Genomic DNA, 20,190 nt, shown 5'->3' with positions numbered 1-20,190 from the left:
TTATGGCACAGTCAAAAAGAAAACAAAGGAAAAGAAGAACTACAGGACATACCTGCTGATATGCATTATCTGCAAATTGATTTGACAAGATCTCTCTTACATTATCTTGGCTGCCATTTAATTTTCACAGAGAAACATCAAAACGAACCTTTCCTGACCATCCTTAGTTTTGCTCTTCTTGTTCCTACGAGCCATCTTGGATTTGTAGCTGGCTTTTCGAGCTGGACCAACTTTGATGGACGTGTTCTCAAATGGTGTGGTGGAGATGGACACTTTATTTCCACTCTGTGAGAAACAAGACACAGAGACGTTGCTTAAAACGGGGCTATTCGAAGCAGATCTGGAGGCTAAGCAGGTAGGCTGCTAATTGATTGCTGCCTGCCATCTTGTAATCCTTTGTCAAACTCCATTTCCCCCTTTGCATTTCCACCTATCATTTATTAAGGAATTGCTGAGAGAGAGCCCTCTTTAGTCAGGCTTCCACAAATGATTAGCTCAGACCCCAGCTGGCAGGTAAAGCTTCCCAGAGCAGATAGAACACAGCATCCGACCTCTCCCATGGAGACCCCAACTGCCTCAATTTAATACTTGTAATACTTGGAAACTTGAACAAAGTGATATTCTGTCACCAATCCTATTCCCAGTGCTCTGACTGACGGCAGATGTGAGCGTATCAGGCAGCTATCGTGACGAATCTGCAACACAGAGCATTGCTCGTCTCTCTCATCTTAAAAAAAGATAATTCTGATTGCTCCCCTATTTGCAGTCCCACAGACTTCTGTCTCTTGGAATGGTCCAAAACTTTGGGGTTTATTTCCGTAAATGGATTCAGCTCAGAGGAGGCATCAAAATGCAAGTCATTTAACTGGATAATTTTAAGACCAACCATTACAAAGCTGCTTTTAAATATCACTAGGAATAATCCTGGAGAAAGCAGTATTAAAGGTTCATAACATCAGCACAGCCTAAAGGCAAAAAATAAAAGTAATTTGGAAAATTTTTTAAGGTATTTGTTTATTAAAGTGACGTTTGTGGAAAGGTATACTTAAATCTTCTTAACCTTTGTCTTTACTGCTGATAAAAATGTATCTGGCGGGTCCTTATTTCTCATACAAATTATCTGAGTTTAGCTTAAATTACATGCAGAAATTTGGGAGATTTAGGGATCAAGCCACAGCAATGAGTTCTTGCAAAGCAAGGACCAGGTGCTGTGTACATACTTGTATTTCAGACAATGCCAATTAGACACCTACGGCGTTTTAAACAAGCTTGCTCATATTTTCCAAAACGTAGCAGCGCTGAGTCCCTACCTTCAGAATCAGCTCCACCACCTCCGTGTGCACCAGCCCATGGACCGGCTCCCCGTTGACATGGGTTATCAGATCCCCTTCACGCAGACCTGCTTCGTTCGCTGGCCCACCTTCCTCCACGTGCTGGCAACGAGAAGGGGATGACTGATTGGAGAAGAGGAATGTACAGTATCTCTGGCCAGATCAGACTCAAAGCCCATCCATCTCACCCCTCGCTGCAGCCAGCATCAGCTGCTTCAAAGAAGGCTGAAAGACACCACTGACTGGCACAGCCAAGCACGGAAATCTGTGCTCTTCCCGATCCAAGGCAGCCAGCCAGGATGGTTAAGCTGATCAAGAGACCAGCTCCTCCCAAAACAAAAGAAAAACACTTCCAAAATTTTTCAGCACTCGGGAATGTTAACTAGATACCCTTGATTTCCAGACAAGCATTCAATCTTTTTCAATTTCTGTGCCATCCCAAATCCAGTGTCCTTCCATGGACCTGCTGGAATCCGCAAAGGCCAAGAAACTTTTAAGACAGACATGTTTTTGGAGTGCCTCTATTGCATCTTATCCCAAACAGAATTTCTTTCTCCATTTTTCGTCCTTTATTTTTTCCCCCATGGACACGTTGCCTTTCCCAAAGCCTCCTTTGCCGTGAGGAGACAGATACACTTGAGAACACTGCAACTCTCCCTCTAGCCAGAAAAGACTACAAATCAGTATCTTGGTAAACTCAGCATTTTTCAAGGAAAGCTGAGAGGAGCAAGGGAAAAATGCAGCTTCAGATTATTTTTCTAGGTAAGAATGAGTGTTAAATGATGACCAAAGCGTATGAAGTCCAAATTGTCTAATGAACACAGAGATACAAGGAAAAGAATGAACCACCTTTACCCTGACTCCGTTCTCCCTAACTACACAATTCAAGCAACACTGCTTCAGGGAACGGATCATTCCTAGAAGTCATATACGTTAACAAAAAAGGAACACAGAGATCAAGTACCAGAAATAACGGGAAGGAAGAGATACAGACATGGAAACCAGACCTTTTAGCATAGCACACAACTAAGCCAAGAGCTAAATCCCATGGCAATCAGCGTAGCAGCAGTGATGCTTTAAGGCTCGCAATCAATTCCAAGCGACTGCTTGGAAAACCCCAGCAGACTGAACTGATCCGAAGCAGGCTGTAATCGCTAACACAGGTCTGAATAAATTAGCTACGACTGGCCCTCATGCAACAACCCCAATAAAGAAAACAAGGGTATGTACACAGAAACATGCTTTAAAGTTATGTGCTACAGGTGAAAGAAGGTGGATCCATGTAACCAGGGAAGAAAGAAGGAGAGAAAGGTTGCTGTGGTTCTGTGATGGGCTTGAAAACTGCTACAGGTAGAACCCAAAGTGCTGTTATCGATTTCTTTATTTTTAAAGGGTTTCCCCTACCCCAAAAAGGTAACTTTGGGTTCGAATAAGGAGAGAGAAAACAGGGTGGCAAAACACAATTTTTAAGGCTAAACCCCACAACCCTGGCTAAAGGCATTTCTGGCCCCAAGGGTACTCCTTTGAGAAAAGCAGAGACATACCCAGACCATGTGATGCACAGTGTAGATATCACTGTCACCCATATAGACGCGAATGGCACGGAGAGTGAAACCGTATTTCTTTCCAGCCCGATGGATGATGATTGGTGGTTTCAGGTTTGCGATAGCAGGAGAAAAGTCGCGGCTGGGTGAGGAGTCCCTCGAAGATGGGTTGGAGGATAGAGAATGAGGTGACATTGGACTGGCCAATGGAGAACACGTGTGGTGATCTACAGTGATGACACAAAGGTGGGCAAAAATTAGGAAACCAGGCCTCCAAAAGAGAGAAAATTCTTGTTAGAGAACAGCTATGAAACCATCTCGCCAAGCGCTCTTAAAGCTGGTGGTGTGCACCAGAGCTGGGTTTGCCTGCAGCTTCAACTAATTCATGCTTCAAAATACAAAAATTGGCAGTGTTTCCAAAAAAGCACATTTGGAGGTGTGTATTCGATCCAGCAGCACTGCTTGCCTAGAATTATGGTTGGGTCACAGTGTTTACTTCTCCTCTTTCAGGGACTTACAACCCATCATAAGCATTTGCTCTAGGCACAATCCTGGAACACCCCATTTCAAGGTTATGATATATTATCCCCCTCCAAAAGATCGAATAGTTTCCAGATCTTGGTGCAAGTTACACGTTGGTGCTGAGATAAATCAAAATCAGTTAGTATTAAACCAACAAAAAAATCAGTAGGTGATCAGGACAGCAACTACACCTAGGTAGTTTTGGTAGTGCTTTAAATTCACAGGGGCAAAAATATTTAACCCTAAAAAATTAACTGCTGCAGGGACTTTGCTACTGAAAAACAACATCACAAATGTATTTTAGAGCGCATTTCCCAAACGAAGAGCCAAGGGCTGGGCTATCGGATGAACTATCTGACTCTGCTTGCTAGCGGAACAACATCCACTTTTAAAAACACAAAGCAAATACAGAACACCTCATTTTAAAGTGAAGCTGGTCAACATCGGTGAAATAAACCCAAACAGCAGGAATATTAAATGCAGCTGTAAAAGGTAATCCCTAATCCATTAAGAAACACCTGCCGAATCGCCCAGCGCATATTTACCTGGCAGATGAGAGCAGCTCTGGAGGAGCCTTTGCTGGGTGATTAAATACACATTTTAGAGATTTTCATGAGGCAGACTGTAGTTTGTAAAGCAACCAACGCCCAAACCACAAGAAATGTAACGTGCACCACCACGACGGTGCACAGAAGCAGCCACATTCCTGCCTCCGGCTCCCCGGCTCGAGGGGCAGCAGGCATTGCTCTGCCAGCGGGGTCCGCTGGGTTGGCGCTGGTGGCACAGCTGCAATTCCCTGCTCCCATCTAGGAACAGGTACAGCCCTGGAAATACAGCAAGGATTTATCCTCCGGAAAGAGGGACAAAGTCCTTGTGGGGAGAGCCTCCTGCTGAACCGGTCTGTCACAGCTCGGCATGGTCGGGCTGTTCGCTGGAAGTTACCGCCTGGCATTAGGAACTGCCAAGGAGCCAGAGCTGGCCAACAAGGTAAGCTATCCAGCCATAACTTGCTTTGTGAGTTATTCTCACTATTGAATTCTTCAACGCTCATTCTCAACCAGTTTACCTAGAGTTACTGAAACTTCCCGGTGCACGAAGGCACCAAACACATTCAGCTCCCAGACAACACTATAGTTAGCATGTGGCCCCCCAAAAATTGCACCTTGAGGGTTAAAATCGTTGCGTGTCTCTACACCTCCTTGCCGCACCATTGTCTAGAGACCAGCCGGGAGCCAATTTAAACAAAACTGGGGAGAGAATAAGGCCCAGCTGCCATTTGCAGAAGCTGCAGTCAGACCACACATACAATGCTCCTGTCTGTGGCAAAGCAGCGTTCGTTATCCTGCCGAGCAGTAAATATTACACCGATTGTAAAAGTTAGATCTCTCCCCTCCTGCCAGCGAGGGCATTATTCCAGGAGAGGGAAGGGGGAGGGTCTGTCTGCAGACCTTTTGTTTAGTGCTTGCAGATTCTGACAATGCCTCACACGAGGCATTTCTTACCTGAGGGAATCAGGAGAGACAAGGCAGTAGCGGATGCCGATTTAATCACTTTATTGACAGGTCTTGAGGTACGTTTTTCCCCTGATTCCCCAGAGAGCAACCTGTGTCGTGCCCGCCGCACTGCCAAATCGCTGATGGCTTTTGGAGTGGTAAAGTCTGGGCCTTCATTGCTATTACTGCGAGCGCGTGGATCAGAGAAATCTGCAGTGCTCCCAGCTACAGTTTAAATTAAAACAGATTAGAACCACAGGGAATTCCTAACAGTCTATTCCCCTACAGGCAAAATACATTAAATCAAAGTCATGTTTACATGAAGTCCAAGAGTAAATTTTCCTAAGAAGAAACCCCAGGGCTTGAATTTTTATTTACAGAAACGGTGTTATTCTGAATACAGAAAATTAGCGGCTTCTGTTCTGTTGGAAAAGCTTGCTAATGAAATCACGTTGCTCAGTAGCATTTATGTGAATCCAAGAGCTGCGGTGCAGTTCTGCAGGCAAGCCATTTCAATGGGATCGTTCACAGACGAAAACAGGTTTATGGAAAGTGCTCCATTTTTACAACCAGCAAGAACTGTCAATCTTAAAGTTAAAACTGCCTGTAATAGAAGAGCCAGGTTCTACTGGAGTTGCACATAAAAAATCCACTGTAAGAGAATACTAAGGTACTAAAGTCAGGGAAAGTAAAAATGTGGATTGCAAAGGCAACCTTAATTTGCCCCCTTCTGTGCACCGCTGCAATTTAGTCTTGAATTACTTAACCTGCCATACGTATATATAAAATGCAAAGAAATCTTGAAAATCAGACTGGGCATGCAACAATAGCAGATGCTGGGGGCTGGGGATGCTGTAGTCAAGCTTGGTGCCTCAGTTCCCCATCTGATACCTTAAAGGGGCACTGTGAAAATACATTAATTAGAATTTACAAGGTGCTCAGAAATGAAAGTGGTGAGCATCACAGCAAGTCCACGAGGGAAATTAATCATTCTGTCTTCAAAAGCAAATTTTAAGCAGCGTGCAATAAATAAAGCCTAAGGGCCACATTTTGAACAATGAAGACAGAACAAAACATTGATCATCGTTATTTAAGTAGGCACCACTGCTCTGCATACTAAGTAAAGCAGGAAGTACCATGGAAATAAAAATTCAAAGCACCATTCCCATAGACCTCAGTACCAGATGCCAGTTCAACATTTAACAGCCACGAAGTTTCAAATCAGGCTCCCAGACAATGAGGAACCCAGAATCGGAGGCTGCGTGTGAAAAGGCTGCGATACGCATTAGAGGCGCACTCCGAGACAGTGACAGGAATGAAATTCTTTTCTTGCAGTCCCCTGCCTCTGACTTAACTTTGTAGGCTGGGGACACTGAAGCAATGGTATCCCTGAATCCCATGCGCTGGATTAAAGACTGCTCAAGTGCATTAGGCTCTAGGGAGCAGGTTGCCCAGGGAAGCTTCATTTTTGCCTGTTTCAACTTGTAGATATTCAAATTTGCAATAATAGTGGTTCTTGCAATCTTTAATAGCGTGTTTCTAAGCTTTTAGTATGAAATTGAGAAACTAAGGTTCCACTATGGTACTTTTGTCACCCGAGTATGTGGTAGCTTACTTCCTTCACTCCTACACATTTGCCCATGGGTTAATGGAGTTCGTGATGGCAGCACCCCAGGCCTCTTCTGGGAAGAAGAGCCACAGAGACGGGAATGAGACAATTTTGGAGGAAATTTCACAGACTGCATTGCAGAAGAAGAATAATGAGATGTGGGGATCTTTGGCTTTACTCTAGTCTGGAGGCAGATCTCCTCTAAGGCATTTCCACCTTCTGCTATCAATCCACCATCACATCTGCCCAATGTCCTTCACCTTGTCCTTGTCCAGTCTTGCTGGCACTCTGCCTTCTTGCTCAGTACCCCTTTCCTCTCCTTTTCATCCTCAGTGCATCCACAATTGCTTTGCCTGCTTGCTCCCAGTTTCCCCCTTAAACTTGTTTCTTATTTTCTTACCCAGTTAGTCCTTGTTCTTCAACGCTACAATCTAATTCTTCCCCTAAATATGCCTTTCTTCTCAAATATTATCTCGCCAACCTTCAATTCAACTTCTTCACTCTCTTCCATTGGTCCAAATTTTTTCCTCCTTACTACTTCCCACCAGTTCCCAGCTCTGGCCTCCTCTGTACTCAGAAAAAGGCAGCTTCGCCCTCTGCCTTCCCAGTGCCCTGGAAGGGGCAGGAGCTGGAGACACTCCAGCCCCCAGAGCCCAGCCCTGCGCCGCAGCAGCCCAGGACAACATTGCAGGGAAGGTCCAGTGCTGGACCAGCCCAGTGCTGGAGAAAGGCCTCAGGATAGACAAAGCTTCTGAGAAGTCAAACACTGACTTCTAAGACTCACTTTCCTAAACTTAGGCTGCACTTTTATAAGCCTGCAACTTGGCTAAATTTGGGGATATTTGGCTGAGACAGCAAGTAGCACGTTCCTGACACAAACCCCGCTCCCCTAGCAAATTTCAAGTCTCTACTCTAAACTAGAGCCTTCCAAATAGGAAGCAGGGATGTTTTAGTATGGCTGAACACCCATATTGTCCAGCCCCAACTTAGCAGTGATCTGCTCCGACTAATGCGTAACACAACCCAGTGGTTGTAAGTGGGCGTAGATCATGTGGGTCTCAAGGATGAAACAACCTTAATCAATCTGAAGTGAGAAGACTGAAGTAAAAGATGTACTTTTGAAGAAATAAACCACCAACGTTATCTTAAAGACAAGCACAGCCACAAAACTACATGAAAATAACCACTTAGCATGAGACATTCACATCACTCGACATCCAAATCCACAGTTTCACAGAGTTAACATCTGCATGCTAACACGGCTTTCTTGGGGACCACAACACCACCACATTGAGCACGTACCTGTCAGCGTTGAGGCGCTGCTGACGGCCGTGGAGGGGGTGGTGGGTCCAGCATCAGCTTCCAGCTGCAGCTCTTGCTCCACAGGCTGTTCTGGAATGGGCACCGGCAGCCCCTCCCGCGACTGCACAGTGGATAAGAGCATCCCTTCGGACTGGGGCCTTTTGAGAACAGTTCCCTCGTCCTCAGCAGAGATGGCAAAACGGGGCATATCGAGAAGCCCCGAGCAGCGTCTTCGGACCGTCAAGGGTGGGCTGGAGTCGCTCTCCGTGTGCGAGGATTCAGACATAGACAAGCGCTTACGCAATCTAAGAGAGAAAACAAGACAGAGCCCCTCAGTTGAGTTAGGGGGATAATGAACGTTAAAGAGAGAAAATAACACACAGCCCCCAACTCAGACATCTGAAGCCAATTTAAGGTGAAGTTATCATTAAGTGCTAAATCATTAGGACGTAAAACAGCAAAGGCTTGCGGCATCACCTAGTCTAGATCTCCAATATTATTCTGTTGTTAAGCTTCTAAGGAAGGAAGGAATAAAACCAAATCCTGGGCATTCATATCTTTTACTGACATTTTTATTAGAACACAAGATTTTTTTGGATATTCTGAACTTTAGAAACTTTGAACTTTCCTAATGGTTCCTCTAATTTGTGACAAATGGTAGAAGCCTGGCAACACCAGACTTTGGACTCACTGATGTTTGAGAAAAACCTGCTCTTGGTATATCTCCAACATAACTAGCATTTCCAAAAATGAAAGCTTTACTTAAGAAACCTTTTAAGTTCATTTAAAGTATTTGCTACAAATTTAGGAGGTGTTAGTACCTAATTAGACACATTTAAGGACTGTGTCACTTCTACACATTCCTTTTCAGCTATTTATTCCACCCTTCAGGCTTGACCAGTAGAAATGCATCATATGAAGTATTCCTGACCTAACACTGGTCATGTAAAGTTTTGGCACAGGTCAGTTTTTCTCAGCTGCTATAAGAAACCAAAAGATTTAGTTCTACAGAACTTACATTTCAGGAGACCCAATCACCCAGCTGCGGTCTCGACTCTTCAAGCCGCCAAGGCTGTCCAGCCGGTCATCTTTTTCTTCACTCAGACTCCGTTTAGTTGGTGGTGGAGTCTTCCTCTCTTCGTGGATGGAAAGACGTTCCATGCTGCTGTACACCTGCATATAGCAAAAGATCCTTCCGTACAGAGAAAACAAACCTCTGTGGCCTTTCTGATCAGGGGGCATAATCTTTTCTCAAAATGAAAGATGTTCCCTGAAAGCATGAACTTGGCAATGTTCTTTGACTAAATAACACAGCGCAGATGTGACATGCTCAAAGTATGCCAGGGAGGAAAGAAAAAAACCAAGCTTCGGAAACATGAAAGATACTTTTCTACAACAGCACCCAACATCTCTAATCTGGAAACATCCCAGCACACCACAGAAATACTAAGACTTTTTTGAAATTACTTGACTTTTGTTCTTAACGATTCTCAAATCTAAGAAGAGATATTGCTAAAGCAGGCTCCACAAGTCTTGAAGGCTAGCATCTGGATCTTGAAATCTTACTACACAAATTCAATTCAGTGATAGGCATCACGCTCATGACCCCATTTCATTATCATCAGTCTATCAGCATTGCCCCAAGCTTATTTCAGAACAAAAAAGTCCTGCCCTCCTCAAGGAATCTACTATAATGCTGACAGCTTAATGAAAGTGCCTTTCTTGGTTTTACAGCCGTCTTTAAATAATTAAATGATTAAGCAAAAAAATCCATCCTTTTAAAACTACACTTGACTGTGGACCTAATTTACATAAGAAGAGATTAATGAAAATAATGTTATTAAAAATTCAGAGCATCAACAAGATAACTATTAATAAATCATATGGCTGAATTGTCAGACAAGAATTTCAAAATATAATGAGCCTTTTATGCCTCCCACATTACAAATGCTGTATAATTTTCCCGGTCTTAAAATAAATTCATTAAAAGTGAACTTTTTCTCTTTGTGGCAAAAACACTGAACCCTAAAGAAAAGCTTCAGTCTAACAGATGAATAATACTCATGGTGAGAAAAGGCAGAAAAAAGAAACCCTTATGTACTCATGAGAACTTTTTCAAAACCTCAACTAATCCTCAGGTCCAATTTTAAACATACTTTTGGTGATGCAAATCAGGAGCGACTCCATAAAATTAACAGTAACTGTTACTTAAACCACTGTAGCCCAGCTGAGGACAAAGAAGAACGAAGTGCTGCTTCAAAACTGACTTCAGTAATGGAAATTTGGAGGAACTGTCATGAAAAACTGAAACATCTTTCAGAGGCTGCAAGTAAAATTCCTACTCCCATCTCATCAAGAAGAGGGAAATAACTGTTTATAGAGAGGGCTGACCTCAAAACAGCATTTCTTCTCCCTTCTGCCCCTCCCCAAACATACTTTGTTTTATCCACGCTAACAGCAGAGTTGTACTACTTTGTAATGCCCGTAATCCCAGCTTTTTATTTCAGGTCACCTGAGTAAGAAGGAGACGCGCACAGACCTGAGTGAGGCATGCTGAACCCAGAAAGCATGGCTAGAGGGGACCTCTTCAGGGTTTCCTGTCCATTTCCCCACCTCAAAGCAGAACCAGCTCTCTTGTGATCACCTGCCAGATGTTTCTCCAACCTGTTCTTAAATGCCGCCAGTGAAATTCTACAAATTCCCCAGGCAACCCAAGCCAGCGCTTAATTATTGTTCAACATTGGAAACTACTACTTATCTATCCTATACCTCCTTTGTGCCCATGATTTCATGTCAGTTCTGGGTAGAACAGGAAGACCACACTTTCCTTCTAGCAGTTATGCATTTGGAAACACATGAGGCTTTATGTTTTGTAGATGTTGGACCATTCTTGTTGCTTTCCTCTGGACTCTCTTTTATTGGTCCATGTTTATTTTAAAGAACATTGCCCAGAACCGGATAGAGTGCCCCAGCTAAGGCTTTCCTACTGCTAAGCAGATGGAAAGGACTTCTTTGTTTGCCTTGCCAAAAATATTTGTGCTATTCCAGTATGGTAACTGCCTTTTTGCTTCAATAATTTGGCACTTCTAACTCATGATGCACTATATACCCAGATCCTTCTCTTTGAAAACGTCACCTTTTTTTCCTCAGGCTGTATTTGAGACGATGAACAGCAGAGATGCAAACTTCACCTGCGCTCCTACTGCATGGGATCCCTTTGATTTTAGACCATTATTTCAAAATGTCAGAATCAGTTTTCATCCTAATACCACCTTGTCACCTACTGGAAGACCCTTTCAGAACGATACTGTTCGAAGCAAATAAGCTTTGGACAACCCCTACGCCAGCATCCAAGTCATTAGTAAAAACATCAAACTGTATCAGATGCAGGAGAGACCTCCGCAGTACCCTGCATATTAGTGAAACATTAAGAAATACAAAACCTCATTCTCCAATTATTCTTGCACTCACCTTCTAACAGGCCACAAACTAGCACAGAATAAACAACGTACAGTTTTTTCTTTCCTCAGTGAATACTAAACACCATGCGACTCCCACACATCATCTGCATGATTAAAATCTACCCCATACGAAGCAATGAAATTGTGTTCCTCACTATATTTTTTCTTTCAACAAGCTAGCACGCGCCTACCTTGCTGAACCTTGGCGAGCATGAGGAAAACTGCCGAATTTCCACATGATCATCATCGTTAGTGTCCTCCTCTTCTTCTGAATCCAGGTGTTGGTACCGTTCTGATCGGGCTGTGAACAAGACATGGCACATTTCATCAGTGCGAGGAGCGTTGGCAGCTCTCACACCTCAAGCTCTGCATGCTTACCCACGAACAGTCTTTGCACCAATTCCTACTTGTCTACTTAGAAGGAACTTTCATACAACCTTAAAGAGTATTTTCCTTAATCCTGAAACACATCCAGACAGTTGCGCTCATCCTGTACAATTAGCAGTGAAAATACCTCCTTCCTACTGAATTTATCTTACACCATCAGCTGTATCCTATTCTAAAAGCAGCAGATAGTCAGCAGGTGTCTAATCCTGCAGACCCTTCATGGTAGGGATGTTTCTTCCCTATGGCAAACAACTGTATGGAAGGAAACACAGAAAACAATTCACTATCCCAGTTTCCAATAAACAGCTTTATGATTGTACAAAGTCTGTCCTGCATACACACAGACGAGCTTTCTTTAAAAAATAAAAATATTTACCCCCAAAAAAAATATTTCCTCTTCTCCCTCCTACCACTAGAAAAAGGATTAGGTTTTGTGAAAGAAAATGGGCGAGCAGCCAATATGCAGAGCTATTTTTTAATGCAAAAATCTAAACTGCCTCCAAAGAGATTTTGAGCTTTGAGATTTGCAGCACTGGATTTCTAAGCCAGCCACACTGGATTTTGCAGGGCAGGCATTAATAAGTTTGGCTACAGAAAGCTGATAGCTATACTGAGCCAAATTTGCTGCACTGTATCAGCCAGAAAGCTACTTTTGTAAATTCTAAAATTTTCTGCGTTAGGGTTTATAACAGCAACGCCAACTCTTACCAGTGTCTATGTGAGATATTTCCTGACGTGAGAATTCCAGCCTTTATAAAGGGCTCACATCAAAGTCACCCCGACAACCTGCTGAGCACGCCTGGGCACTGGGGGAGTTTGCCACCACTCCTACTTGACAGACCCAGTGATTTGCACCACTGAACAGAACGTGGTGCTTTTACCCAGCAGGATCCCCTGACGGCTGCTGTGCTGAGCCTCTCCCAGTCACTGACCCCATTCACTGACCAGAGCTCAAGTTCAATGTCCAATAAGTCCAACGAGCTGGGGGAACACATCACCACCTCAGTTTCTACATGTATGTTGTACCAATGTAACCTCAATACATGAAAAAAACCACACACTTCTGCCCTCTCTGCACAGCTTGACTCAAACTGCTCTCCGCAGCGAGCACGTGGAGATTGCTCAGTCTGTCTGTCTCTCCATCCAACCGCTAGCCTAAAAGCCTCTTCCCCAAACTGGGAGCACATTATCTAAATAGGATCTCTGTTTTTGCAGCATGGTAGCTGGGGGGATGGAGGCAGGCTGCTCTCTCCATCCCCATAAAACAGAGGAGTAGAGCAAAAACGTGCTTCGTACAGAGTCAGCAAGTCCCTGGGAGAAGGATGGAAGAGATTCCATTGAAGTAGGGCAGAAATTTCCATGGCTCAGGAAACTGAAATAGCCCAGTATCATCCTGTGCTGCAGCTGGAGTGGGGGAAAGACCCCCCTGACCAGTGACAAGCCCAAGCCCTTTCCGCCTGCTCTGCTCCCCAAGTCAAATGAGAAAAGGTAGGGAGCAGAGACCTCCCCATCCCTCACGTGACGCTCCTCCCGTCTCACCCAAGAGCGCCGACTCTGTCTGGTGCTTATCTGGAAATACCAGGAATCTTACACAGCGCTGATACCACGGCAGCTCCCAGACATTTATACACACCAGACAGGCACTTCACATCTCATTACAGTTAACAATACTAAAAAAAAAACAGGTGATAGACTCGCAGTGAAAATAATTTAAGTTACTTTAAATCGCTAAAGAATTTTCCTTATATACGTGTCTTGAACGTTTGGGTTTTGTTTGGTTTTTTTTTTTTTAAAAAAAACACTCATTGGCTGAAAAAGGTCACTAGGGAATGATAATATTGCTCAAAAACTCTTGGAAGTTGGATATACCAAATGTTTTGGAAGTACTGTAATAAACCCAGCATAACAACCGCCGCATCTCTTGCCGCGGAGCCACGGCTGGCAGGACCACAGGCACCAGTGAAAGGCCAATTGACTTCAGCAGCCACATTTTTTTCATTTAAAATTCACTTGCTTTCAAAGAAACCTTACTTGACATTCAACAGAAACTTTTTAAAGCAATTTCCATCAAGTGTTTTATTCAATTTCTAACAATGACATAAAAATTTTAAAAATGAAATAGGCACAAAAAATATGACGTTTAGTCTTTAGTCTTACTGTCAAAATAGCTCGTGTCATCCTCAGATTCCAACTGCGGGATGAATTCAGCTTTCTGCCGAAGTAATCCATTCCAGTCCAAATCTTTAAAGAACCGATGCTGTTTCACTTCAAAGGCACTACCTGAAATAAGCATCTTTTATTGCAAAGTATTTCTTTCAGCATTTGCATAAAAGAAAAACAAACCTTAAAAGCACTGAGAGCCTAAGAGAATGTACCCGAGTACATTTAAGTCACATTTTTCAGGAATTTTGAGACACGACTTATCCTTTTACCAAAGTGGTGATGCACGATGAAATCTGAACAAGATTTCCTCCTTCCCACCTCCTCTTCCTGTTTAATGACAACACATGACTCAACTGGCTGGAAGACGGCATCTGCTGTTACGCTCCACAGCAAGTTGCAAGATTAAGAACTAATTAACATCTTAATTTAAAATTTCCAAACTCTAAATATCATCTAAATAAAGAGAGCAAACTCAGAAAGGTACTTAGCGTGTGCATGGCTCCACTCTCATTAATAAACTCATTCAATGTGCTTAAAACAAGGCAGGGGCTTACATATCTTCCTGAATTAGTATCTTTTGTTATTAACCTCAGAATCTTGGCTACCCAGAAGGAAAAACTAAGGATTGTCTGTCTACTAGTATATGCATTTTTTCCCAAATGAAATTAATATTCATAAAAGATACTACTGTCTTTTTAAAAAAAGAAAATAGCAGAGGAAAAGAGATAAAAGGTTTGCTGAGTGCCAGTGGCACTACGAGATGCCAAGTGGAACAGCAGCCTCAGCACTACAGGTATGTAAGAAATCAAAAAAATCAGTCCATCTACTCATTTTATAAGGCAAGAACCTCTACCTCTTTTCCATGACAGCAACATCTTTCAAGTACATGTGTTTGAAGTAAAGAAGAACATGTGAAAACCATCTGATATCATTATTAATTCATGATCTATTCATCACCCTTGTGCGCACGTGTGTTAAGTCTGCTGAGTACATGTGCCTTTTGGAATTGTTATATATGTAAGTTTTTATTTTATCCCTAAAGTATAGTTTCCAATTGAAAATCCAAAATTAAATCAGATAAATTAAACAGACTGTGCTGTAAAGCTGCAGTGTCACACAAATGATTTTAAAACGAGCACAGCTAGAGATTATTTATGGTTATTTACTATCAGGAAATGAGAAGTGTTGACTTGTCGAACTTTAAATCTGACATTATCATACAGAAAGATTGACATACACATCTGACTTTGCCAAAGAGATTATCAGACTTTGCTGTATGTTTGGAGAATTCTACAGTCCAGGCCTCTAGGAACAGGAAAGTTCTCATGCGTTTGATTACACCCAGGAGTTCACATCCATGTAGGGGATTGAGCCCCTACTCAAAGAGAACTTCAAAGAAATCTGATTATGAACTGTTCAAATGGAGACACTACCCTCAAGCCTTTAATGGAACAGCACAAATTTGAGAAGTTATGTTGCCAAACTGACAGTGCTCCTTTCTTGTTTCCCAAACGAGGCAGTCACATCTGTCTGACTCAGGTACAATCTACACTCTCAGAGCTTCATCACACAGGATTCACTGAATGCAGCATAAACTGTTCCCCAGCCCTAGACGAGCATTTTTCAACATGGGCGGGCATGCATCACTGGCAAGGCAGCTTCTTTTCCTGCTTCAGTACTTTTCTACACGCAAGGCTCCTACCTGTTCCCATTCTTTCCAGAGGATTTTGGCGGAGAAGCTTAGAAATGAGGTCCTGGGCATCTGGTGGCAGTGCATCATCACCTTCTGGCCAGGCAATTTCATCTGGGGACAAAAAGAGACTTGACATTTTCTACCAGCTTCATGACCAATTTGAATAACCATTCACATTCCTATACTGTAAAACGCAGCGTTCGGTACTGCCCCAGAATCGTAAATACCTTGAATTCAGCAGCTTGCATACTTAATATAATTCAAGCATTGACATTTTCCAAAATGCATAAAATTCAGCGTCAGCTAAAGCTGCTGTCAATCCAAGCAGTGCTTGTGGAGAAAAAAAGCATTAAGAACTCTATTAATAAAGTATGAAATGGGGCTTCCATGACAATCCATAAACAAAGACACTGACAATACTGTGGCTGTATCTCGTGCCCGCACATTCCACACTCGTTACACTTGGAACAGAGAGAACAATTCACAGGTAATGATTTCATGCATCATATTTAGTTCTTTGCTGAAATTTGCTTTTTACAAAGGACATTTGCCAAGCGTGTTAAAAATTTACTGTTTCAGAAAGCATTCCCAATAGGAAATGTTTTCACTGGCATATTCACTGAGAGAACACAAAGCAATTGTTTGTCCAGCTCCAAGCAGGACAGGTTTAAAAAGCCACAAGACATAAAGGTACCGAATACAACGGTTTCAATGTGTTTTGCTTAGAATTTCCCTTTTATTTCATTTATACAGCCATTAGTAATTGACTGAAATCTGCACCTACAGAATCAATAACCAAAATCGGAATTAGACCAGTTGGCGGCTGCTCCTCTCATATTCTCCATCATTTAAGTTAAAAGACAGAACAGAAAAATCCCCAAATATTTTTCCCCAATCCCACAAGGGCTTGCATGACTCCCACATCATGCGCAATGACAGAGCTATCTAGCAAGATGTTAAGCGACTCAACCACTTCCGATAGCTGGAATCAGATGGATGCTACTTTGGCACAGAAAGGTAAATATTTTAAAATGAAACCCCATTATTTTATACCTAGTTTTTCCTGACTAAACTGTGGATCCTCGGTATTTTCAAGGTTTTACTTCATGGCACGCTTCAAAACCCCTTCAGAACCAGCACAGAAACATACCACTGATCACTTGTCCAAACAGCTCCTCAGGAGTGTCCCCAAAGAAAGGGACGCAGCCGACTAGAAACTCGTACAAGATAACTCCCATGGCCCACCAGTCCACAGGCTTCCCATAGCCCTGGCGCAGGATCACTTCTGGCGCAATGTATTCCGGAGTCCCACAGACCTCAAAAGAAACACACGAGAAAGCAATAAACCTATGAATTGCCAAATTCACATCAAAGCTTATTTTTGTCCTTTTTTTTTTTTTTTCTCTTTTCCCCCTCAGAGCTTTACAAGGAATGTTTTATCACTAACCCCTTTATGCTGTGAACTACTTCCACGGAGCAAGAGTCTATCTATGATGAACACATGACCCACACAGAACTGACACCACACACTACGCGATGTTCCTAGTGTGGACATGCCAGCTAAGTAGGTTCTTTGGTGCACGTATAGTAAAGCATATGGGAAAAACGCATATTCTGTGAGTATAGATCTGTCTGCTTGATGATGTCTACTGGCACAGCTACAGCTATCAGGAGCTGAGTTTTGACAAACCTCTCACACCTCGGTGCTAGCAGAATTTAGTTTCACAGATGCAGAATTAGCAGCACAGCATGATTACACGCTTCAGCATTTAAACTTGGGAGGTACAGCTGGCACAGCCAATGGCTAAGGAAATCACACTGGAAGTTCTAAGTTGCCTCAGGCTTAGCTTAGAAGCAGCAACAATAACAAAACAGTTGTAAAAAAGAATATAACACTGCGAAGTGCATGACCATGATCTAGTGACCAAAGAGAGTTCCTGTGAGAAAAAACATCGTTACTCAGAAGCAAAGGAATAGCACAGGATGACGACGAGTTAACACTTGGCGCAGATGAAAAAAAATAATAAATTCAGCTAGGTATTTCCAGAAGAGAGAAGCATTTTTTAATCCCATTATACAAGGCACTGGTGAGCCTGCATCCAGAACGGTATAGTTCCTGTCAACAATGCACAGGAAATATCAACTCAAGCTGGAAGAGGTGCATGGAAGAGCTATTCATTCATCAAAAGAAAATCTATCATGTTACCCAGAAGAACTTAGCTGGTTAAGCCTGGCAAAATGAAGGCTAAGGAGAAAAATGACCCTTCGTAAATACCACGGGGATAAAAATCAATGTTTAAGCCATCAGACAAAATTACAAGAAGACACATATAGGAACTTGCCATGAACTTTCTAAGCACCAGAAGGGGGAGACTGTGGAACAACCTTCTAGCAAAATCCATATTACATCCCTAAACCAACTTCTGTTCACACCCGCACTGCTGCCTGGGACAGACTTCCGATATCCTGAAGTAAGAGCTGAACTACATCACTCCAAACAAATCGAAATAACGAACAACACCAATTTATGCACAAACATGAGAAAGGACTTGCATCTTTTCCTCCCATTCTACAATGCACAGCACAGTGTCGAGGCAGAGAGGGAACGCTACAAACTCTGATCCTATCCTGAGACAGAATCCTGCATCTGATCCCACATCAACAGACAAAATTTTTCAGCTTACCTGCTTGTCCAGGAATTCCCTGGTATCCTTCTCAATGTGTCCCTCATAAAGATTTGTTGTAAGACTCATTAATCCAATTTTAGACAGTCCAAAGTCTGTTAATTTAATGTGACCCATGGAAGTTATCAGGAGACTAGAAGAAAGAGAAGCAGCAAAATAATCCAACATTCAATTAATTTTTTCCCAAAAGCAATTTAAAAAAAAAGAAGAGCCCAAGATAATGCTAAGCAAGTTCTCAGTGTTACGTCCCCATCAAACACCTGGAAGGAACCTCCTACGCAACTGAATATCACAGAGCAGCCAAGGCAACTAGAAATCAGGCTACCTTGTGCCATAATTTCATCAGTAGCAACAGCTTTGAGACAGTATCTGTTCTTCCCACCCCTTCTCAGTGTCTATCTGGTTTCACATCATAGCAAAAGACTCCACAAAATCTCCCACATGTCAGATGCCACTGAAGATCTCTACTGTCTCTAGACCCCATGTCCTCTTGCTTAGGGAGAAAGCCCCCAAAGAACCGGTTCTCTCCCTCCAGCTTCTGAAAAGCTGAAGACTTACTTATCAGGTTTTAAGTCACGGTGAACAATCCCATAATTGTGTAGGTACTCCAATGCCAGAACAGTCTCAGCAAAATACATCCTCGCCATATCAACAGGTAGGGCACCAATGTTCTTGAGAAGGGTAGCACAGTCACCTCCTAGAAAAAAAGTTGCAAATATGGCACAGTGAAACGGCAAATACCAGTAAGAAAGAACAGCTACAGATCTATAATACTAGATTAGTGTAAGTTTCCTAAAGGTTGTCTCTCTCAGCCCTGTTAACCTGAATTCTGAAGCGCTCTCTGCACTCCATCTTGAGCTTCAAGTAACTATTAAAATCTTAGGAAAATTGAGATCCATGTATGTTGCTCAAGAACTGTACAGATGCTGTTTCCAAACCGTAAGCAAGCCTCGAAGAAAGGGCAGTTCATGACGGTTTGGCCTCTCTATAAACATCTTTGTTTTCCACCTTTGAGACACACACTACTTCTGATATACAAGCTTCTTAAAATAGTAAGTAAAAACATCTACAACTACAAACCAGCTCTCCCTACGCATGGAGAGGCAGCCGTGCCTTTGGACACATTGGTAGTAATGAAAATAAGCCTGTGGTCTCCTGATTCAAGCTTCTTAAGGAACACTGGCCACACATTTCATTTGACCTTCATCTCTACTTGCAAATAGGAATTAATATTAAAAATTTTTATGTCAATACATCTGTTTTCATTCCAGTAATTTATCAGAAAGAACACTGATAGAATAACTATAAGCTTATTTCTCACAGACATTCATCCAAGCAAGCAAGCCAGCCATAAGAAATCAATCCTATCCACCAGTGGAAATATAGTGCTTACACTGTGATACAGTGTAGATACAGTGATAAAATAATATCAAATAATAGTCCAAAGAATAAGCAAAACAAATAAAAACCAGCATACAATAACACTGTATTTTTAAAAAGGCTGCTAAAGAACTAAGAGTGCGTTGCTTGGTGATGTTTCTTAACTGTCTTTTTCTAACTGTAATGCCAAGCAAACGCGGTATGGATCTAGCCATGCCATCCCACAGGAGAGCGGGAGGATTTCTTTCCAGTGAAGACTGGAAAGTTCGTGCTAACTTCTGACCCCAGCAGTTTTCTCCATGTGGCTTTATGTTTCCTCAGCTCCACTGCAATCATGTTGTATTAGTCACAGGGATTCACAAATGGAGTATCTCCTTACGCTAAACTGTGCTAGCGGTAAATGACTCATTTCTCCGGCTCAGCCCAAGCAGTCCATATATTCCTCCCTAAAAGGGCACCACGACCTCCCCTGCGACTGCAGGGCTGACTGAGCTCGCTTTCCGTGAAGAAAGGAGTAGCACACGCATGAGAAGGTCTTCCTGTTTATTGTGTTCAGAGCAGTGCCCTGACCAGTCTTACGGAGAAAAGTACATATAAGTCACTTGGAAATGTCATCCCTTA

At 42.6% G+C, this 20,190-nt stretch overlaps 1 protein-coding gene across 31 annotated transcripts in view; it reads right to left on the bottom strand.

Annotated features, from left to right (window-relative positions):
- Positions 1–20,190, bottom strand: part of MAST2 (microtubule associated serine/threonine kinase 2) — a 226,634-nt gene that overhangs the window by 4,359 nt on the left and 202,085 nt on the right. For 30 of the 31 annotated variants that reach the window (XM_054210749.1, XM_054210738.1, XM_054210728.1 and 27 more), the window contains 12 exons: positions 18,748–18,886; positions 18,190–18,322; positions 16,656–16,821; positions 15,515–15,616; positions 13,807–13,929; positions 11,454–11,563; positions 8,820–8,974; positions 7,802–8,106; positions 4,900–5,115; positions 2,876–3,102; positions 1,311–1,433; positions 149–285 (listed from right to left, as the gene is read on the bottom strand). In XM_054210749.1, the coding sequence (XP_054066724.1) occupies positions 149–285; positions 1,311–1,433; positions 2,876–3,102; positions 4,900–5,115; positions 7,802–8,106; positions 8,820–8,974; positions 11,454–11,563; positions 13,807–13,929; positions 15,515–15,616; positions 16,656–16,821; positions 18,190–18,322; positions 18,748–18,886 (1,936 nt within the window). The remainder of the gene's footprint in view (positions 1–148; positions 286–1,310; positions 1,434–2,875; positions 3,103–4,899; positions 5,116–7,801; positions 8,107–8,819; positions 8,975–11,453; positions 11,564–13,806; positions 13,930–15,514; positions 15,617–16,655; positions 16,822–18,189; positions 18,323–18,747; positions 18,887–20,190) is intronic. The other variant, XM_054210742.1, reaches the window with a different exon arrangement.

The sequence above is a fragment of the Rissa tridactyla genome, chromosome 8 (assembly GCF_028500815.1).
Source record: "Rissa tridactyla isolate bRisTri1 chromosome 8, bRisTri1.patW.cur.20221130, whole genome shotgun sequence".
NCBI lineage: Eukaryota > Metazoa > Chordata > Aves > Charadriiformes > Laridae > Rissa > Rissa tridactyla.
The sequence above is the reverse complement of the archived record's forward strand: the minus strand, read 5'-3'. Positions and strand labels throughout refer to the sequence as shown.